The 22,190-nt window shown below is 44.3% G+C and overlaps 2 protein-coding genes across 5 annotated transcripts in view; both read right to left on the bottom strand.

The window, feature by feature from the left end:
* Positions 1 to 22,190, bottom strand: part of UNC13B (unc-13 homolog B) — a 237,686-nt gene that overhangs the window by 23,154 nt on the left and 192,342 nt on the right. For 2 of the 4 annotated variants that reach the window (XM_059924997.1, XM_059924993.1), the window contains 10 exons: positions 16,568 to 16,590; positions 14,089 to 14,135; positions 11,650 to 11,728; positions 9,386 to 9,460; positions 8,676 to 8,895; positions 5,980 to 6,207; positions 5,194 to 5,335; positions 2,434 to 2,603; positions 1,866 to 1,981; positions 1,356 to 1,519 (listed from right to left, as the gene is read on the bottom strand). In XM_059924997.1, coding sequence (XP_059780980.1) covers positions 1,356 to 1,519; positions 1,866 to 1,981; positions 2,434 to 2,603; positions 5,194 to 5,335; positions 5,980 to 6,207; positions 8,676 to 8,895; positions 9,386 to 9,460; positions 11,650 to 11,697 — 1,163 coding nt within the window. In that variant the 5' untranslated portion in view covers positions 11,698 to 11,728; positions 14,089 to 14,135; positions 16,568 to 16,590. The remainder of the gene's footprint in view (positions 1 to 1,355; positions 1,520 to 1,865; positions 1,982 to 2,433; positions 2,604 to 5,193; positions 5,336 to 5,979; positions 6,208 to 8,675; positions 8,896 to 9,385; positions 9,461 to 11,649; positions 11,729 to 14,088; positions 14,136 to 16,567; positions 16,591 to 22,190) is intronic. The other 2 variants (XM_059924994.1, XM_059924996.1) reach the window with 1 other exon arrangement.
* LOC132367877 (small ribosomal subunit protein eS6-like) lies at positions 3,105 to 3,927 on the bottom strand. Its single transcript, XM_059926480.1, has one exon. It carries the CDS (start codon positions 3,901 to 3,903, stop codon positions 3,154 to 3,156), a length of 750 nt encoding a protein of 249 aa, XP_059782463.1. The 5' UTR covers positions 3,904 to 3,927; the 3' UTR covers positions 3,105 to 3,153.

Genomic DNA, 22,190 nt, shown 5'->3' with positions numbered 1-22,190 from the left:
TTGCTGTTATTATTATTATCATTATTACTGAGCTATAGCAATACTAATAGATTAAAAACATTTTTAGGAAGTAGAATCTAGAGGTTTTAGAGACTGATTGAATGGTGGTAGTATGAAAGAAATGTTTAGGCTGACTCCTAAATTTCTGTTTGGATAACTGTGTAATAAATTGTTCCATTTACTAAAATAGGGAATATAGGAAGAACAGATTTGGTGGAGATAATGTTGATTTGGATTTTGGTCATGTTGAGTTTGCAATGCCTATGAGAATAGCCAGGAAGCAAATGAAAATGGATCTGAAACTCAGGATAAGAGCTGGTCTGGAGAAAGAGATCTGGGAGTCCTAAGCTCAGAAGTAGTGACTGAGGTCATAGGCTTGAATGAGCTCACCCAGGGAGAGTGAACAGTGTAAGAATGGCAGAGGGCCCATTCTCCAACCTCAATCCTCAACATGTTTCTTCCATCTAAACTAAACTTCTTGTAATTCTTTGAATAGTCTATGCTCTGTTGCATCTTGGCATCCCTGCACATGCCCTACCAGAAATACCCTTCCTCCTTTTCTGCATTTCAAGTGTCAACTCTTCAACAGCTTTCTTCACAGGCCTCCCCTAAAATTTAGATGCTCTCATGATACACTGTGATTACTTCTACTATAGCACTTATTATATTATATTGTAATTGTTTGTTTACTGGTCTGTCTCTCCTGCTAGACTGAGTTCCCCAAGCACAGAGGCCCCATCTCATTCATCTTTGTGTTCTCAGCATGTGGCACAACGTATGACACACAGAAGGAACTAAGTAAAAGTTTGTAGAATAAATGAAGCACAGCCAGGGCACCAGCTACCCTCTGCTTACCTAGTGCTGCTTCTAATGGCAGCCTCTCCAGTACACAGACTACACCTCTTCTCATAGTAGGTGGGAATTTCTTTTATAGGAGTCTTGGTCAACTGCAGACACAGCTGCTTTCCCTACAGTTCAGTGCTCTTTCCGACTCCCAGGCCAGTTTATGAAAGCTTGTCTGTCACACACATGTACCTGAGCACACATACCCTGTCTGCTCAGGCCTGTGATGTTTGGGCAAGTCTGTCCTTGTATACCCTCCCATGCCCTTTTCTCTTCCTACCTGTGAACTCTGGGGTAGACAGACAAATACCTTCTCCCTGAGTTACTGATAAACACAGTTCTTTTATACATATACTCTCTTTGCACAGATCCACCCTACCCAGCTCAGAGAGGAAAGCAATGAATCACTGTATACTACCCCACTAAAGACCTGTCCACTCTGTCAGTGTACCTCCATTGTTAGCTACTCCAAATGTTAGTAGCCATTTCCTAGAGCCCCAGGGGAGCCTTACGTCATGGCCTGATATATGGACTCGATGCCATAGCGCATGGCAAATTCATCCACAATTTCTTGGGCAGTCTCATCAAAGTACACCTTCCATGCATCGTCTCCTCGAGCCTCAGGGATGTGGACTCCTCCACTGCCCTGAATGTCTGTGAGGTAATGGAAGAGGTTCTGTAGAAGACAGAGTAAAATATATATTGATATTAAAGACTTAAATATATGTTGGAGAAAAAAAAAACCTGCTGGTAAAGACCAGGAGAATGTGGATAGGGTTCCATAGAAGTTCTGTCCTTCAAGTCATTGCTCAGTAACTCCTGTGGCCCCAGTAGGCTGTTCTCACATTAGTGAAAGAGAACTGAGGCTGGGAATGTTATGTGGGCTGTCCAGGGTAGCACAGTGAGCCAAGAATAAAATAAAAATAGGCTCCAGATCTTCAACCATCTAGCAATCCTACTTATTGTCAAAGGCCCCTCCCAACATTGCTTTCTGGCATCCCATCTACCAAGAGCTGGCTCACCTCATGGAGACACGTATACTGCACATGATACGGGGCTACCTTCTCCTCCCCCTTGATCTCCACATTGATTTGTAGTCGGATAGCTCCTGAGACGGCTGATTTGTCTGTCCTCTTCTCTAGGAAGGAAAGAAGACTGGAGATTGACACCAATGCAACCGCAGACAGCATAGACAGCCCCCAACCTGGCTTAACCCAAGGAAAAGGAGGCACTGACCCAAGTGTTCACCTAATAGGTGAACTCATTCCAGTGACCATATAGTCCACAAATACCCCAGAACTGGCTGGGTGGGAGAAAAGAAGTGCTCAAGGGACTAAAGGCATTAGGGCTGAGTATGAAGATAAAAAGGCCTTCTGAAATCTGGAAAATGTCCAGCCAGAGTGAGTTCCAGACACCCCCACTCCTCTGTCCCCCATCTCTATGCATGGTCGGTTCCCTGTAGGGAAGGCAAGGCTCTGTATAGAGGTATGCTTTGGGGACTGAGTGGTGGTTTTGGTAGATAGGAGTTTCCCCAGGTTCCCCATTCATGCTCTCCCTTCCCAGAAACTTTCTCTGGTCCTGCTTCCTCACCCAAGTTGTACCAGACGTCCATCTCGCCACTCAGTGTTCGAACCTCAATGATGGTTTGGCCAAGGAAATCATCAGACTCTCGCTTTAGCCGCTGCTTTACTCTTGACTTGATGTCATCATCCTCATCCCACACACGTACCTTAATGCGGTCGGAAGAGTTGTGGCACTCACTGTGAAAGAATTAGGAAGGCTCTGTTACGAAGAGACCCAGGAGCCCCCACTCTTATTACTTCCAATTCCCTCCCAAAGCTCTATCAGCTGCACTTGAGGCCCTGCAGAGGAAGAGAAGGAGTCAAAGAACAGTGGTACTCAAGTCCCAAGTGAGTCAGGCTATCCCAGCAAATGGCTCTTCATTCCTTAGCTTGGGTAGCTCTCTACATACCATTATCCAGTCCTTATTGCCCTGGGACAAAAGCGAGGAGGGGAGGAGTAATTAGGGACAATTCTGATTTCCTATCAGCTAGCTGTACCAACAAAACCAACAGAAAACAGCCAGACGGATGCCGCAGAGCCCTAGGAAGCAGCTGCTAGTTGCCTCCCCAGAATCCTATATGAAGTCCCTAAAGGTGTTAAATGTTCATGGTAAGTCCATCTGGTCATATATGCTTTAGCTTTCTACCTAACACCCCCATCTGTCTAAGAATGTGCTTGGTGAATTTCTTTTCTTTTCTTTTTTTTTTTTGATGTCTGATCTTATTTATTTGTTACTCTTAGAACATCTCATTTTTGACTGGACTCAGACTTAGAAGTAGAAGCTCTCAGGGAGGACAGCCTCCGTCTCTTGGCAATCTGTTCCTGGCGTTTTTCTTTGGCCTCCTTCATTCTCTTGGCCAAAAGTTTAGCATATTCTGCAGCCTCTTCCTTATTTTTCTTAGTACGCTGTTTCTTCAGAGCAATTCGCCGACGTTTGTGTTGCAGAACACGTGGAGTAACAAGACGCTGAATCTTGGGTGCTTTGGTCCTAGGTTTCTTACCTTCTTTGTTTAGGGGCTTTCTCACAACGTACTGGCGGACATCATCTTCTTTAGAGAGATTGAAAAGCTTGTGGATTCTGCTAGATCTTTTGGGCCCCAGGCGACGAGGCACAGTAGTATCAGTGAGTCCAGGAATATCCTTCTCCCCTTTTTTTACAATGACCAAATTGAGAATGCTCAGATTGGCATCCACAATGCAACCCTGTACAGCTTTGCGCTTTCTTTCTCCAGTCCTCCTTGGTCTGTAACAGGAATGCCCCTGACTCAGTAGCAGGCGGACTCGGCCATGGGTCAAGACACCCTGCTTCATGGGGAAACCCTGTTTGTCGTTCCCACCACTGATTCGGACCACATAACCCTTCCATTCTTCACCCAGAGCGTCAGCAGCAACTTCTGTGGCCATATGCTTCTCATAAAAGGTACGAAGTTTTCGTTCATCGTCCACTTCAATGAGTTTCTGGCAGCCAGTGGCCGGGAAAGAGATGTTCAGCTTCATTCTGAAGCGGCCGACCGCCTCTGAGGCGCCACGAAAAAGAGCTTGGTGAATTTCTGTCATTCTTTAATATCCACTTGAATTATCATTTCCTCTATGGTGTTTGCTTTCGAGGAGGTAGTTTGCTCAGGTTCCTCCCTCACTCTCTCCTTCCCCAGCAGTTGCTTTCTGGATCCCTGTTGCCTTATCCAAAAGTTGTACTTGGCAGAATCTGCTGCTCCTTACCCTATGTTCTCATAATATCTTTGCACATTCCATTAAAATATTATAGTATAGCTACTGGTCTTCTGAAAAATAATAGACAAATCATCAATCAGCCTCTTGAAGCCAGGGATTGTCTTATACATTTTTCGATACACAACATCATGTGTAGTGTCTTATACAGAATACAAATTGCTTGCTAAATGATAAAAGTGGGCAAAATTGACTATACAGCCAATTCATTTAGAATTAATCATAGGTAATATTCAAGCAGGAACCATTCAGCTTCTTGAAAAACAAGTGCTCCTCCCAGTAACTACTGCCTCTGGATTAGAGACTGATTTTATAGGTCCCAATCCCTTTCCCCAATCCCCTTCCAAGGAGCCAACAGAAAAAGGTCTCTACATAAGCTGCCTGCTTGGCTGATTCAAAGTCCTGGTCCTAGGCATTAGGGGCTGTGACAAAGCATCTGGATTTACCAGACATTAGTCCAAGTCCTCGGCTAGAGCTTGCCGTTTTTCAACAACCATCCCTCATTGTCATATGAAATAGTCTATAAAAAAGTGAGATAATGAATAAAGGAGTAGGGAGTGAAAGCTGAGGCAGAAAGAAAAGCAGAGCCCTTAAGGAAAATGGAAAATTCTCCAAATCCCAGGTTTCCATCTTCAAGCCAGAATTATCCAGTTGTAGGACAAAGATGTTCCCTCCCCACTCCCTAGAAGAGACTAACCCTTCCTAGGCAGGATGGCAGGGCTGGAAGGTACACAGTTGGGTGGGCAGTCCCTGGCTCTGTCACTCAGCAGTAGTACAATAAAATCTTCCTAGCACTAGAAAAAGCAGTATGGGACACCCAAAGGCCCCTTTAATAGCCCTAGTTAAGACAGGGCTTGGGTACAGTAACCCTGATACAATAGTCCATGAGAAGAAACCCAGAGAAAGAATAGCTGCTACCCAATTGAAGTATGTGAGAAATGGGTTTTCTCCACTGCCTCTGATCCATCTCTCTTAGACCCCAAGCCCAGAAAAAAGAGATTTAATGCTGCTCCCAAAATATACACAGTCCCAGGTAAGACAAAGCCCACTATGACTTACAAATGGAACTTCTCCTCCCAGACAGGATTCAGGTTCCCAAAAATGGTCTTGGTACGCTTCTTGGTTTTGCCCACTTGCACAGTCACATAAGGGTCACTGGATCCTGTCTTGTCCTTGGCTTGTAGGCCCTGGGCACACACCACTGCAACCCAAATGCACATAGAAGGAGGCTTCAGAGTACACTCCAGAAGTCATAAGCCCTCCAAAGTATGACTCATATTTCCCATCTTAGAGCAGCCTCTATCTGCTCCTTGCACAGGAGCAGATTTTCTCACTCCTCCACATCTATCCTTAGCCCTAAGCCACGAGGCTTTCCCTCAAAGCCTAGCCCAAGAATCCTACCTCCCCACTGGACCCTAACTGACCACTTACCCCTACACTTACCCCAATAGGTCCTTATCTGCTCTGATACATGCTTGCTTCAGCCATATCCACCCAGTTAGTAAATCACTGGTTAACTATTCACTGATCTCCTGCCTGTCCCCTTACCCCCACCCTCCCTGCTCTTATAATATCAAACTGTTAACCAAGTCTATAATATCAGACTGTTACCAAATCCTTGTAACAGTCATTCATATTGTTTGCAGGTGCCAGTCTTGCCTCTCCCAGAGCCCCCTGGCATCAGAGTCTAGGAGAGGAGCAGTGACGAACAATGAGGCCCTCCCTCTTCCTTCATTCTGTGCTCCTTCTCCCCAGCCCCTGCTCCCTCACACTCAGGATGCTTCTTCCCCAGGCTCCTCCCCATAGCCAAGGCCCTCCTGTCCTCTCAAACTCTGGCCTGCTCACCAGTTATGGTAATCTTGGCCGACCATTTGGAGGTGCCATCCAGCACACTCTGCTTCACTGTTTTCATCTGTTGCACATGGGCAACTTTGCTCACATTGAAGACATCCCGGATAACTTCAAAGATCTCCGGCTTATTCCGCTCTCGGATCTTCATGCGGTCCTTCATGGCCATGATAATGTTCTGTGTCCGGTCTTCCGCTCCATGTTTAGAGCTCTTTTCTGCAGCCCCTGAAGAATGGCCAGAGACAGAAAGTAGGGTAACCAACAGGCCACCTACCAGACCAAGGATCAGGATGAAGAATGGGGCCTGGGAGAGGTCACTGAGCAGTGGGAGAAGCTTAGGAAGACACTGGTATGTCTCTGGGAAAAGCTGATCTCTGTGGGGCCTGCTAGAGTTTAATGCCTAGCCAGTGGAGTTTAAGACACAACTCAAAGAGTAGCAAAAAGTTGATCATCGTTATGGGGGTGTATTATTCTAGTCTCTCTATTTAGATATATGTTGAGTTTTTCATCAAAAAAGAAAAACAAAAAATGTAGCTCAGTCTGCAGTTGTCTTTGTCTTTCTTCCATCTGCATGCTTGTTGAGAGATACCCTCCAAGTCTAAGGCCAAAATATCAAAATGGGTATCCCAGTCATCAGGGAGGGGTTGTGGATGGGCACAACAACTCCACCAATCTCATCCGATGCCAAGCCATGATACAGATCTCAGAATTCGTCACAGCACATAGCTGGGTTCTGCCCCATAGCTCCAGTGTCTTTAATCTCAGAAAATAGTGTGGTATGGTGAGAAAAGTATGGCCTTTGGTATCAGACAGACTTGAGTTCAAATCCTGACTCCACTACTCCCTGCTGGGTAAGTAGGCTTCTTCTAAGAGAAGAGAATGTCACTTATCTCTCAGGATTTGTAATAAGCATTATATTAGATAGCATATATAAAGCATCTAGCCCAGTGCCTGCCATCTAGCACTGGGCTAGATGCTTTATTTATTGAGTAATAAACAGTCCCTATTATTGTTACCATCATTATTATCCTGGCAAGGCCAAGGGCCATTTTCACCAGCCATGACCCCAGCCAGCTCATCTCAAAGGTCAGTAAGCTTCCTCTGCTGTCCTAAGGATTATAGCAGAACACAGACTCCTCCAGTGTATTTCACCAACCAGGCTTCTCAGGGCAGAGGACCCATCCTTCCTTTATTGGTCCTGCAGACTGGCTCTTAACCTCTCTCCAGTCTCCAAAGACTTAGGCCTTAACTACAAAACTTGGAGCAAAGGACAAAGGTCAACATCTGCAGCCTAACCCTGGGAGGATGGAAAGCAGGTTTTCTGTCCAGTGAAGCCTACAGAAGGGCATTTAATTCCACTCTGTGCTTCACAGAAGCCTTAGTCAGAAGATAATTTCTGATAAATGAAAAATGACCTGGGCTGCAACCTACTCTTGCCATTTAGCATACCCCATGTAATGCTATTTACCTGGACTGGGACCTCTGAAAGGTTCTTAAAGGGAAGATGGACACCCTGGCTACAGAGCACCATTTCAGAGGCTTCCAGCAAGCAGCCTATGCAGCCAGTTGCTAGTTCTCGCAATTAAAGCAGGGGCCTGCTGGCACCTGTGCTTGTCGTCCCCTCATGATGGATTTGGGCAAAGTCATCACCAGCATCCAACTTCTGCTATGTTCTGCCTGTCTCTTCATGTCTACTATAGCCATGCCCCTGGCACCAATCTAGCATTCTTCAAAGAAAGACATTTTAAGTCAACAATTCCTCGAGGCTTCTTCCTGGGCCCCTTTTATGTCACATATCTTTCCTTGGGATAATGAAGTGCTGTGAGTCTAAAGGCGACCTTCCTTTCTCCTACCACAATCCTTGAAGCTTTCATTGCTATGGCTTGGCTCTGAGTAACACCTGAAGACCTGGAGGGGTGAGAAAATACTTTTCCACATCCCACATCCCCTACCCCTGCTCTTCCTGGGGTCTAGCTATAGCAGCGCAAGCCCAGCAGGAGTGGAGCAAGGAGGTAAGAACTTGGAGTGCTACCACCTCCTGTGACAGAGACTTGTTGCTTTTCCTGCTCCTGTTTTCCCCATTCTATCATGGGAGCACAAGTCACATATTTAGCAAGGGCCTTGGGAGTGTGGCACATTCTCCATCTGGACCTCTGCCTAATCCATTTGAAACTTCTGTTCTTGGCACTGTTGTCTAAATGTTCCAACTATAAGCAAGGAATAAATTCCAGCTTCCCTGAGTCCTAGGGTCTAGACCTCAGGAGGTTCCTCTGTGAGGCCTAGAACCTCACAGAACTCTCTCTTCTCATTAGTTTTAAACATGCTCTAGTCATTTGGGCTGATTAAACATGCTCTAGTCATTTGGGCAATATGGCCACCATGGTGTGTACAACACTCAAGCATAGCCTCTGGGATCATCTGAATCCTGGAAGGGATTTTTATCTCCATCAGAGGACCATAGAAAGCTCAACAGATTTTTCCTAAAGGTGCTTAAGAGAGTGCTACAAGACCTGTTATTTGGAATGGCAATGTCTCTTGACTTAGGACCCTACTTTCTCTAAAAAGGAAAGAACTTCAGAATCAGGTAGAATAGAGGGATGATGTCCCAGCCACCCTAGCTCTTTGTTGCCAGACTATTTTGGAGAGGCCCTGCTGCCCATGTTCCCCACCCGTCACCCCACAGGGACACTCACGCTGCAGGCAGTCGGCATTGAGCAGGTCCTGGCACTTCTCGTGACACTTGACTCCACACTCGCTGCAGCGCATGCCCTGCCGGGCAATGCCCCAGAGCAGGCCTTCACACTCATAGCAGTAGGTCGGGGTAGTGGCCGTCCAGACCTCAAAGTTGTGGGGTGTGGTGCACGAGATGGGATAGATTAAGGCCTGCAGGGTTTTCTTATACACATGGGATTTCTGAAAGACACATATCCCATAACCCACCAGCGACTTCAGTTCTCTGCTGGGAGATGCCAGAACTAAGACCCTTGCAGGGCTCTCAAGACCCCAGTTTCTCCTCTGGCAATGGAGGAGATGCTTTAGCTTGGCTCAGCCTACAGCCCAGCCTGGCAGAAAGAAGCCCTCCACATCATGTGCTCCTGGTCATCCAAGAGAGGTCTGACCTGAATGCTGGGCCTGAGCCTTGTCCCAGTATTCAGGCTTTTTTAGGGAAACAAAGGGTACTAGGCTTACCATAAAACCCTGACACTGGTGGTCACATACTCCAACGTGAGATTAAGGTTTACCCCTGGTCTGGACCCTTGCCTCTCCCAGTGTAGAAAACTTGATGCTATCTGTTTCATTAACAGAGTGTGCCCAACACTTTTGAATTCCCAGTAAGTTTGGCTACAGAGATGTTCACTGGACCATAGGCCAGTGGACTCTTGAAAGCCCATGGGTCACTTACCAGCTCTTCATCCTTGAGAGACGTGCGTGTAGCCATTGCAGAAGTAATTCCTGCCTTCCGGGACTGGACCAATGACTGTGAGAGAAGACTTGTTGTCAGCCCTGGCTACTACCAAGGGCTAGGCAAAGCCCTGGGGAGAGAGTTTCAGTGACCAAAGCTATTTGATGATAACTCACTATGTTCTCTCTATTTTTACTGTCATTCACAGGGGATTGCCATGGATAATAGGTAATAAGCACCTGAGGTCAATATCCAAATCCAAGGCCCTCAGGGACTGTTCTAACAATGACAGAACAGCACTTCTCTCAGGGTACCTATCATCCAAAGAGTTTTTAGGTATCTGACCCCACAGAAACTCCTTGTTTAAAGGAAGGCAAAGGAAAATGAAAAGTTTAGAATTACAGTCCGAAACAGGTCATTAAGAATAGGATAGACACACAACTCTGACAGAGTCACAGTCAAGAACCATCACTGGGAACTGTGATTCTATTCTATATCCTCTATTCTCTGGTACCACCCCCTGTCACACAATCCCAGGAAGCTGTGGAGGCCAAAAGCCCAAATGAGCAGGGCACTTGAAAGTGAAAGGGGCAATGTAGCCTCATTGAAATCAAGCAGGGTAGGGGGTTAAATGTGACAGCTATGATGCCCTGCTAGCCAGGCTCTTATATAGAGGGGCCCATGAATCTGCCAAGCCCAAGCTTCAGGGACAGCCCCTGGAGAGGCACACGGTTTCCCTAAAGCAGGGACACTAGGCAGACAGAAGTCACTGTATCAGCCTAAGCAGGCAGAACAGTTGGGATGTGCCCAGGTGGCTTGGGATATGGACTCTTATAAAGCACAGAAAGGGGCTCTGGAGACACTTACCATAGCCTGTGCAGAGGAGAGCAGAGAAAGGAACAACATGATGTTAAAGCCCCACAAGAGCATGAAAGCTTTCAGAGACAACTGAGAGGTTTCTTCCCTATAGTCCAAAGTAGGAAACATGTCCCAACCCCCTCTGCCTCTATCCACTAAAAACTGTCTTCAACCCAGACAGACCAGGGCCCAAGGCCTAGAAGGCGAGTTATGCCATAAAGTGAAATATGGGCAAGGTTAAAAGACAGAGGAGGGGAAACAAGAAGTGAATAAGATACTGCTATCCAATCAGTTAAACAAAAAAAAGCTGGTGAGCAAGGAGGAAGAAGATGAGAAAAAGTAGGAAGAAAAGAAAGGAAGAAGAGAAAAAAGAGGAGATGAAAGACAATGAAAGATGTAATAAAGAAGAGATGACATCAGAATTTATCTTCATCCAACCAGCTTGATGAAGAGTTGGTGGGAAAAGAGGTGCATTAGAAAGGAGGAAAAAGGGAAAGATACAAATAGCAGGGGGAAGAAGAAGGAAAGAAAGAAATGATGAAGAGAAAATGGCAGAGGATACTTATACTCAGTCAATTAAGTAGGGAGAAACTGGTGGAGAAAAAAGAGCACAGTAAGGAGGAAAAATCAAAAAAGGAGTGGATAGAAAAAACAAAATAGACTGAATAGGGAGAAAAAGAGAAGAAAATAGGAGTAGAAAATGGTAATAAGAAAAAGGGTTCAAGTCTTACTGAATATCTGGCTCCGAGACTCTGAGATGACCTGGGTACCACTCTACCCCCACTACTCACTAAACTACAGAAAATTCCTTGAGCTGATTCTGCCTTAGGAGGTATGAGCCCAGATAGGAGCTTCTGGTCATGCTGGAGGTCCTGAGATGAGCTTTAACTCCTAAGCCTGTATCAATTCAATTCCACAAATTGTTATCACTACCTCCCAATGCTAGACACGAGGGTACAGAGATAGTCTAGAAAACCTATGTCTTGGGAGACTTCACTTGACCTCCAAGAAGGAGTCACATTTGTCATGCCCATCACACATGAATCTCAATTATCTAGGTCAGGACCAGAGGATGTTTCCATTACAGGTCATCAGAGAAGGCTATAGAGATACCTAGAGGAGATGAATAACTAGAAGATGACCCTGGAGCCCAGCTTTGAGGGTCCAAGCTACAAATGTTCTAGTAGGAGCTTCAGCTAATGAAGAACCTGGGGCTCTGACAAGGGAGTGAGGTAATGTAAGGTCCTACTGAAGCCATCACAAAGTCTCAGTAAAGCTTTAAATGATTGATCATCAGACTAATATTTGTCACTAAAGGCCCCACTTCCAGTCCTGAAAGCTTGCCAAGTCCCAATGGGGGATATCCCAAGGCTACAGCCTAAGCCTTCACAAGAGTCCTTACTCACCAGATCGCTGACAAGTGGCAGTGGCTTCTTTCTGCGTAGATCTGGCATGCTGTCAATGCCATAGAGCCCTCCAGCTGGCCTGAGGAGAGAAGAAAATATATCAGGACCTTTAGTCTCACCTTGAGTTACTGGCAGCTCAATGTTCCATCCTCCTTGCTCATCTTCTCCTCAGAGGAAGATGAACTGACCTCCACCGTGTGCCTTTAAGAGGGGTAAGGAGGACAGAAAGTGAGTGAAATAAAGCCATGGGATGACAAACAATGGAATCTGCTCTCAGTGTCTCCTTCTGAGGTTTTAGCCAAGGATTGAGAGCTCTTTTATCCCACTGCGCCAGTCCAAGGCTCCTTTGTTTATTTGAAGGCCCTTGTGCTCAAGAAAGCAAGGTGGGAATTGGTGGTTAAGATAGCTCCTCCTTACACTCAGGCCAGACTCAAGATAAGTTTTTGCTGACCTGTGCTAGAACAGAGCCCACAGGAAGAGCTCTATAGAAAAGCTGCTGCCTAGGTGAGCAAGACTGACAAACAATAACATGTAGAAGGAGACCTTCTCCAACCTGAGTAAAAGAGTCACCAGTTCTGCCTATCCAAGCCTCCTGAAGAAAAAGGGTCTCCACGGAAAGAGGAGCCTGCATAATCAAATGGAGGCAGGGGAAGTGGATGAGAGACTTCCAAAAGATCATTTGGGGGAAAAAAGACCATTTAAGAAGGAAACAGCAAAGTGCCTCAGAGTCTGGCCTAGCCCTATGGTCACATCAACAGGGACCAGGAAAAAATTACAGCTGGAGAAACTTGAGATTTCTAAAACTTTTATACCTTTTCTATACTTACTAATTTTGTTGTTGTTTGTCTGTTCCTCCATAACAATATGCAATAAAAATACAGAGAATTTCCCCAAAAGAACACCCTTCTCACCTTGAGATAACCTGGATTTCATCCCCAACTCTTCTACTAGTTCACTACATGTCCTCTGCCAAACTTCCTTCCTCTCTTTGGGTCCTGGTGTCACTTCCATAAAATGAGGAGGATGAACTATAAAACCTCTCTGACCTTTTGGAAGCTATTCTGAGCTTCAGTTAAAATAACTCATGTACTTGGTTTTAATGAAAGCAACGAGGTGGGGAAATCAGGGTGGCTGGGTTGTACACCACAGCTGGTCTGAAAAGAGAAATGTCACAGAAGAATAAGTGTGTACTGCCAGCTATATAGGTCAAAAATGGAGCCACAAATTGGGTCAAGGCCAGGAATTGGAACAGGCAACCCGATATGCTGATTTCTAATAATCTAGCTTCCTGAATACAGGCAGTGAACTTTGTTCTCAATGAGACTACCACACCTATGGTAGATCGAAACTTGTGACAACTTCCAAGGACTAAGCTGAAGGATGGGAAAGAAGACAACAGGGAGGCATTTAGAAAATCACTGCACGGCTCCATTCAAAAATAGCCTGGATATGTTCCACCGGCATGTATGGATTTTAAAAGTATTTGAAGAAAAAAGCTAAAGCCCTGAAGAAGGGCTGTTGAAGAAGCAACTGGTGCCACAAGTTTTTTGCTAATTCTGAAAACTATAAAATGCACTCCTTAAGCCGAGAAGTTTTTTTTTGCAACACAAGTGAGCTTTTGACAAAAGAAGGGTGGCTCTTTCACATGTTTAGCTCTTGCTATATAAAAGACAAATCACAAGGAAAAGGAGCACTTAAAAATATAGTAGATAACTTTATGATCTAATCTCTTCTCTTCCCTGGTGACGAGGAAGAGGAGGCAGCCACTGAGCATTTTGATGTCCGAAGGCCTTCGTGGGACAAGGAGGGAAGGAACGTTCTCACGCTCCTGAGGAGTGTATGTGGGGGTGTGGGTGGCGCAGGCGTTTAAGCGCTCTTCTCTCTCAAGCACAGTCAGTGAGTTACAGGCAGCAGTCGAGCAGTTTGAAATGCCTCTCTGGTGCGATCACATGGGTCTGAAACTCCCAGACAGACAGAACACACAGAGCTCCTATGGGACGCTACTTACGTCTTCACTACAGTGGAATGGAATAAGTAGGTGACTCACAACAGCTGAAGCAGGATGGAGCCCAGGGAGTAATCTAATCAGCGACACTATCAACAGTGGAATAGAAGGAAACTGTCTCTAAACGCAGATGTGTTTCTAGTTTCCTCATTCCCATACATAAAGGGTATATCACCACTATGATGCAATACATCAGAAATTCCAGAGGTAAGGATAGGGGAGCCCCAAAGTTCCCTCCCCTGCAAAGCTCTCTCTTCTGTCTCTGAGGAATCAGTCTGCAGAGTTCTCTCCTCTGCCCCAGAGAACCAAGCAGTCTCTACAGTGGAATCTCTTCCTTCCCCAGAATCCAGCTGATGAAGCTGTTTCTCCTGCTTCCCAAGGGAAAAGCTAGAAGCAGCATAAGATCCACAGAAACCTTGTAGTACAACACTTACCCTTCTGGGAGCCACTGGGGCAAAGAGGTATCACCATCATCTGCAATCTTTAAAGAGAGAGAGAGGAAAAAAAGTTAGATCCTGGGAGAGACAGGAGATTGCCATATTTCTTTGGTCAAGCAGTGAGCAATAAAGTAGGAAGCTCAGAGCAGTGTAGGTCACATACACCACGTGGTGACATAACCAGCCTGATGTGTAAGCCAATTCCATGATCAGCCAGGGCAACAAGCAGGCTGCTGAAATGAGTGGTACTTCACCTCCCTTCTCCCCAGTGAACAGGGAGGATATAAGGCCAAGCTCACAGAGATCCCAGGACTAAGGTCCACTGGGAATGTGAGAGCTGCCAGAATTTACAGGCCCTCACACAACCCACTGGTATATATAATAGTAAGCCAAAGCCAAGAGAAGGGTCCATGCAGGCTTCCACGCCTCACTAAAGCAAAAGGACAATTTCACATGGAGTCCAGTCTTCTTCCAGCTATATTCCTAAGTTCTGTTGGCTGCCCCAGAGTCAGACCTGGTCTTTCTGGATTCCTATCTCATCTTGTGATTTGACTTGGCCTAGGTTCCTTGAAGCTCTAACTCACTGACACTGAGTACAGTCTACATTTGATAAGCTCTATTTAACAAGAGAACCCAGGGCAGATTAGACACTCGGATTATCACTCTGGTGAATTTTATGAGCTCTACAATAAGAAGTTGAAAATTGAGGCACCAAATAACTCAAGGAAGGAATAGTTAGAAAACACGTTTTAAAGGTTTCTGTAAAAAAAACCCAAAGCAAATCCTTCAAGCAGTGTACAGAGAGAGTTCCAAAGCTGCCAGGGCTCTCCAGAGAACCAATGGTCCATGCTGTGAACCAATGGTCCCTGCTGTTTAGGCTCAACAGACCTAGTGCTAGCGGGTCTGGGGTTTCCCATCCCTCCTTGTACCCCTCCACTCCCAACAACTTCCCTGCCTCCTGAGACCTGGGTCCAGCTAACTATCTTCAGCAAATGAGCTCCAGAACAAGGGAGGCAGAAGTAAGCTGTTAAGCTCTGGACAGGGGGCGAAGTTTTGGGAGGGCTAAAGATGGGAAAAGTTACAGACAAAATGAGGCGAGAGTACAAAAAGGAGAGGTAGGACAGGTTAATGAGTGATGTAAAAGTGGGTAAGAATGACTCTGGATCAGCAGTAGGCTTAAGATGAACTTTGGATTTAAGATCCTTTTCAGTAAGACCCTTCTCAGGTTGCCTGTACTCTAATCAAGCCTATCTGTCTACTGCCTACAGCCCTTCATGACCACATTTCGCTGCTTCTGCCTGCTGTCCTGGTTCTATGAGTGGGATGATATGGTAGAGGGAGGGCCAGGCCCAAAAGGCAGCCAGAAGTGGTTGAATCAAGCCTCCTAAGGTTCCTGTGAGGGGTAGCCCATCCCTAAATCCCCAGATCCTACCAACCAGAACTTATCCTCCCTTTGGAAACAGTCACCGCACTGAGCAGATCTTTATTTCCTACCTAGAATTAGATGTTTGCCAGAAACCACTGGGCTTAAGGAAACAAAGTCACAAAAAAGCCTTTGGCAGCCAGAGTTCACAAGCTCAGATCATACACATTTCCTGTGCTTAGAGTGGACAATGGGTCTGCAGAAGCCTGCAGACACAGCATAGAGCATGCACACGCAGGGCACAGAAGGAGGGCCGGGGGAATGAGAGGAGGTCTAGACAAAGTGCCTATAGGAGGTACATTCTTAGACACCACTTGCACCTGAGGAAACATAGGTGAGCACAGATCCTGCACACACAGCTACAGAACATGTGCACACACCCATCTGGGGGAGGATTCAGTATTCACTAGGGCCCGAACCACTGGCAAAGCAAACCCTTACTGTCTTCAGGAACCAGTGCTTGCAGGCACAGAGCATTAGTATACCATGCATTCACATGGCATGGGAAAACCACATCACAGGTCTACAGAAGCTTGTGCTCAGAGAGAGGCTAGGAAGTCTGCTCAGAAGCACAAAGCACACATTTAGGCCCCAGGCAAGAGGTACAAAAAGCCTACAGAAACTCCTGCTCTCAAATACAAAGTGTGTATGCATGCTGGGCTCAGCAAGTGTTTACAGCATATGCCAATCTGCAGCAATAAGTAGAAAATGGACACACACTGTGCAAAGTAGGAAAAGAGGAAGGCAATCAGTATCTGGCGGAGTCAAACTGAGCACAAGTATAAGCACACACATGCTACATTGAATGTGCACCATGCTGGCACATACATTCTCACACTGCTCCAGGGATGTCTGCAGGAGCACACACAAGCATGGAGCATGCACACAAACTGCTTTCAGGAAAAACAGACTAGCTGCACGAGCCAAAGCTCATGAGGCACAGATCATAAGCACACATGCGTACACACACACACACACACACACACACACTGTGCTCAGGAGGGAGAGGAGAGAATTGACAACAAAAAGGGCCCTAAAGGGCCAGAGCACAACCTGAAGGGCTCCTCGCTTTCCTTCTGCAAGGAGAGAAAGAGCAGAAAAAAAGGGCAGAGAGGTTAGTAGATTCAGTTGTAAGTCAGCTAAACCTCATGGGACATGGAGGAGAGGGAGATGTCCTCTGAACAACTGGGTAGTTCACAGAGCCCAGCTCCCAGAATCCTTACCTCCTGTATTTGCTGGCCCCTGCTTTTCAGTTGAGAATCCAGATTTGGCTACAAAAACCAAAGGACAAAGTCTACCTGGGAATTTCAGTCACCCTTTCCCCCCTTTCCAAAGTGGTCTGCATAACCAGCTTTGGTAACCAGCTTTGTTTGTTACCAAGGGTCACTCCAACAGGCCATCTGAACTGACTGAACACAGAGTGGGTTCCTTCCTCAGAAGTTACATGAGTTCACTCTGAATCTGGGATAAGTCCGCAAACCCCAAAGGCCTGGTAGCTGAGCTCTTTCCATTTTGTAATACAGTCTTGGCCACGTGTTTGCCCAACAAGCTCTGGCTTTCCCAGAGCCTAAGTTAAGTTAGGCCAAGTTAAGGCCTGGAATTAAGGCCAGGACCAGGATGCTCAATGGCCATAGGTTTGGAGGCACCAACTGGCCACTGCCCTATCACAAGTCACCATGATCTGGACAATAAAACCATAACTGCAATCCCAGGCTTGATTATCTACCAAATCCAGAACAATATGTCAAAGGAAACTGACACTTCCAGAAGGACCCAAGCAAGCCACAGGAGAGGAAGAATAAAGTCCAGAGATTACTCCTTTCCTATTCGTCAGAGACTACACTGTCTTCTAGGCCACATGTGCTTCACGTAGGCTTCCTTCTCTAAGGAAAGTCCATTTACCTGGGCCCATCAGCTCCCCTTTTCTTTTTTTCTCATCCCTTTTAAAGACCCACTGATATTACATAACAAGTAGAAGGGAGAATCATGGAAACTAACTCATAAGTTCCCGATTTTTCAAGCTACTTCTGATGACCTAATGGGTCCCCTGACTTGACAGAAGAATGAATTCAGGAACAGGAATCCTCCAAAACAGTGCAGCTTCAGAAAAGTGGGTGAGATAAAAAAGACACTTCCTGGAAAGGGGACATGTCTCTTCTACATCTACTCCCTACTTCCTTAGAGCACTCTATTCCCTTTGAAAAAGAAAACTAGGCAAGGAACACTTTAACTGACCCTGTGACTCAAATTGGAAAGGATTCTCTCTTCCTCCACTATCTTAAATATCAATACATTGTACACATCATGTCAAAGTTACTTCGATTGTGTCCTTCTGTTCTTCCCAGAGTTCCCCATAATGCCTAACGAAGAAAATTCAATCTACTGACAAGGCCGTCAAGGCTCTCCATGACCTGGCCTCTTGCATCTATTGGGTGAGCACAGACTGATTCTTAAGACTTAGCTCAAAAAAAAAAAATTAATCTGCATGTGGGCTCCTCAGTTACTGAGTTATTGTAATCCTGTCTCAGTGCGTGGGGAGGGAAACAGTCTCAAGAGGTGAACTACAGAAGCACAAAGGCCTTTTTCTCTTTTCTCTTTTCCCTACAACGTCCTCCTTCATATGGTACATTTTTAACTTGTGCTCGTCATTTTACCCTAAGGACCAAAGCTGAGCTGGCTTGAGAGGAGATTGTGTCTCTGGTTAAGAGACCACAGATTAGGGTAGGGAAGTGCATTTTGTGGTTCATATGGAGTTTTAACTTGGAGGCTAGCTTATTGGGTGTGTGTTGTTTGAGGGTTCCTTTCATTTTCAGGCACATAAAATGTCTTGGCACCTCTACCATGGCGCAGGGTGCTCCTTTTGAGAGTGTTTTCCGAGAAGCTTTAGGTAAGGGTGACCAGGCAGGGCCAAATTGTGTTGACGGGCTCCATGCACAATTAAAAGACAACAAAACAGTTCACGTTGACATCAGAGGGAGGGCGTCTGGGAATCTTTGATCCCCATTTGAGACTTCTAAGTGTCTTCCTCCCTTTCCAACATGAAAATTCAGTAAACTTGAAAGAAAATCATCTGTGAGTTCCTTCAAGTTGTAACTCATAGTTGTGATAATCCAGAGGGAATATGCACTGGTGACTTTAAAGGCTACAATCTTTGACAGTCCCAAAGCAGTGCAGCTCTGTAGAAGGTAGTGGAAGGAAGTTTTCTTTCTACTTTGTTGAGGAAATTACTTAGGAATTTAGATGGGTAAAAGGTACCCTTGCCTTATTCCATTTTCTTATTTTCTTAGCCCCCTTTCCTTTTGAAATGTTTAACTGATTTCATGTCATAGTAGGGAATGCATTCTCCATCCCCATCCTTTGCCCTCCCAGGAAGTCAGTGTACTGATCATTTTCTTGGGCTTCCCCTCCAAAGGACCTTTTTCTGCACTGGAAGCCTCCACACCTAGCTCTTTGTTTCGTTACTGCTGTGTTTAGATTAATTTGGACAGATCTTGGTGCCACACAGGAATTTTTTGTTTTTTTAAGAAAAATCTATAGGTGAAAAATTACTAATGAAACTGTGTGTGTGTGTATGTGCGTGCAACATAAAAGTACAGTAGCACCTAAGTAACTTGAATCTTGTTTCCTGTAAAACTGCAAATTGATGTGGTATTAATAAAAAAATAAAAGACTTAGCTCAAATATTAATGCCTCTATGAAAATTTATCTGCCTTCCTCTCAAAAACAGAATTAGATGCTTCTCTACTATGTATACATGGTACCCATGCTTTTGTGCTGCACACTTCTATGACAGTATGTTGTTAGTATGTTTCATTGTTAATTGTCTGTATAAACATCTCCCTTTATACACTGTGAATTTCTTGAGAGCAAGAATTATATATACTGTATTATTTCACCTTTGTAGTCTGAGGGTGTAGCACATCTAGCGTTTTTCTGTAGTAAAAGGAACTTGAACTTTCAGGACTTAGAGAACAAGAGCTTTTCTAAGAACATGTGTCTTCCCTCCCATCAGAAAATGTGCACAAGCTTTTTAGATAGCCTCATCCACCAGAAGCAAGAAGAACTACAGTCCTGCAGCCTATGGAATAAAAACCACATTCACAGAAAGATAGACAAGATGAAAAGGCAGAGGGCTATGTACCAGATGAAGGAACAAGATAAAACCCCAGAAAGACAACTAAATGAAGTGGAGATAGGCAACCTTCCAGAAAAAGAATTCAGAATAATGATAGTGAAGATGATTCAGAACCTTGGAAAAAGAATGGAAGCAAAGATAGAGAAGATGCAAGAAATGTTTAACAAAGACTTAGAAGGATTAAAGAACAAACAAACAGAGATGAACATTAAAATAACTGAAATGAAAAATACACTAGAAGGAATCAATAGCAGAATAACTGAGGCAGAAGAATGGATAAGTGACCTGGAAGACAGAAAGGTGGAATTTCACTGCTGCGAAACAGAATAAAGAAAAAAGAATGAAAAGAAATGAAGACAGCCTAAGAGACCTCTGGGACAACATTAAACACAACAACATTCACATTATAGGAGTCCCAGAAGGAGAAGAGAGAGAGAAAGGACCCAAGAAAATATTTGAAGAGATTATAGTTGAAAACTTCCCTAACATGGGAAAGGAAATAGTCACCCAAGTCTAGGAAGCGCAGAGAGTCCCATACAGGATAAATCCAAGGAGAAACACGCCGAGACACACAGTAATAAAACTGGCAAAAATTAAAGACAAAGAAAAATTATTGAAAGCAGCAAGGGAAAAACGACAAATAACATACAAGGGAACTCCCATAAGGTTAACAGCTGATTTCTCAGCAGAAACTCTACAAGCCAGAAGGGAGTGGTATGACATATTTAAAGTGATGAAAGGGAAGAACCTACAACCAAGATTACTCTACCTGGCAAGGATCTCATTCAGATTTGATGGAGAAATCAAAAGCTTTACAGACAAGCAAAATCTAAGAAAATTCAGCACCACCAAACCAGCTCTACAACAAATGCTAAAGGAACTTCTCTAAGTGGGAAACACAACAGAAGAAAAGGACCTACAAAAACAAACCCAAAACAATTAAGAAAATGGTAATAGGAACATACATATCGATAATTACCTTAAACGTGAATGGATTAAATGCTCCAACCAAAAGACACAGGCTTGCTGAATGGATACAAAAACAAGACCCATATATGTGCTGTCTACAAGAGACCCACTTCAGACCTAGGGACACAAACAGACTGAAAGTGAGGGGATGGAAAAAGATATTCCATGCAAATGGAAATCAAAAGAAAGCTGGAGTAGCTATACTCATATCAGATAAAATAGACTTTAAAATAAAGAATGTTACAAGAGACAAGGAAGGACACTACATAATGATCAAGGGATCAATCCAAGAAGAAGATATAACAATTATAAATATATATACACCCAACATAGGAGCACCTCAATACATAAGGCAACTGCTAACAGCTATAAAAGAGGAAATCGACAGTAACACAATAATAGTGGGGGACTTTAACACCTCACTTACACCAATGGACAGATCATCCAAAATGAAAATAAATAAGGAAACACAAGCTTTAAATGATACAATAGACCAGATAGATTTAATTGATATTTACAGGACATTCCATCCAAGAACAGCAGATTACAATTTCTTCTCAAGTGCGCATGGAACATTCTCCAGGAGAGATCACATCTTGGGTCACAAATCAAGCCTCAGTACATTTAAGAAAATTGAAATCATATCAAGCATCTTTTCTGAGCACAATGCTATGAGATTAGAAATCAATTACAGGGAAAAAAACGTAAAAAACACAAACACATGGAGGCTAAACAATACATTACTAAATAACCAAGAGATCACTGAAGAAATCAAAGAGGAAATCAAAAATTACCTAGAGACAAATGACAATGAAAACACGAGGATCCAAAACCTATGGGATGCAGCAAAAGCAGTTCTAAGAGGGAAGTTTATAGCTATACAAGCCTACCTAAAGAAACAAGAAAAATCTCAAGTAAACAATCTAACCTTACACCTAAAGGAACTAGAGAAAGAAGACCAAACAAAACCCAAAGTTAGCAGAAGGAAAGAAATCATAAAGATCAGAGCAGAAATAAATGAAATAGAAACAAAGAAAACAATAGCAAAGATCAATAAAACTAAAAGCTGGTTCTTTGAGAAGATAAACAAAATTGATAAGCCATTAGCCAGACTCATCAAGAAAAAGAGGGAGAGGACTCAAATCAATAAAATTAGAAATGAAAAAGGAGAAGTTACAACAGACACCACAGAAATAGAAAGCATCCTAAGAGACTACTACAAGCAACTTTATGCCAATAAAATGGACAACCTGGAAGAAATGGACAAATTCTTAGAAAGGTATAACCTTCCAAGACTGAACCAGGAAGAAACAGAAAATATGAACAGACCAATCACAAATTGAAATTGAAACTGTGATTAAAAATCTTCCAACAAACAAAAGTGCAGGACCAGAGGGCTTCACAGGTGAATTCTATCAAACATTTAGAGAAGAGCTAACACCCATCCTTCTCAAACTCTTCCAAAAAATTGCAGAGGAAGGAACACTCCCAAACTCATTCTATGAGGCCACCATCACCCTGATACCAAAACCAGACAAAGACACTACAAAGAAAGAAAATTACAGACCAATA

The sequence above is a fragment of the Balaenoptera ricei genome, chromosome 6 (assembly GCF_028023285.1).
Source record: "Balaenoptera ricei isolate mBalRic1 chromosome 6, mBalRic1.hap2, whole genome shotgun sequence".
Taxonomy (NCBI): domain Eukaryota; kingdom Metazoa; phylum Chordata; class Mammalia; order Artiodactyla; family Balaenopteridae; genus Balaenoptera; species Balaenoptera ricei.
Note: the sequence above shows the minus strand (reverse complement) of the source record. Positions and strands in the feature narration are given on the sequence as shown.

Excerpts from the sequence above, each read along its gene's own strand:
- LOC132367877 (XM_059926480.1), bottom strand. The coding sequence starts at position 3,903 with ATGAAGCTGAACATCTCTTTCCCGGCCACTGGCTGCCAGAAACTCATT.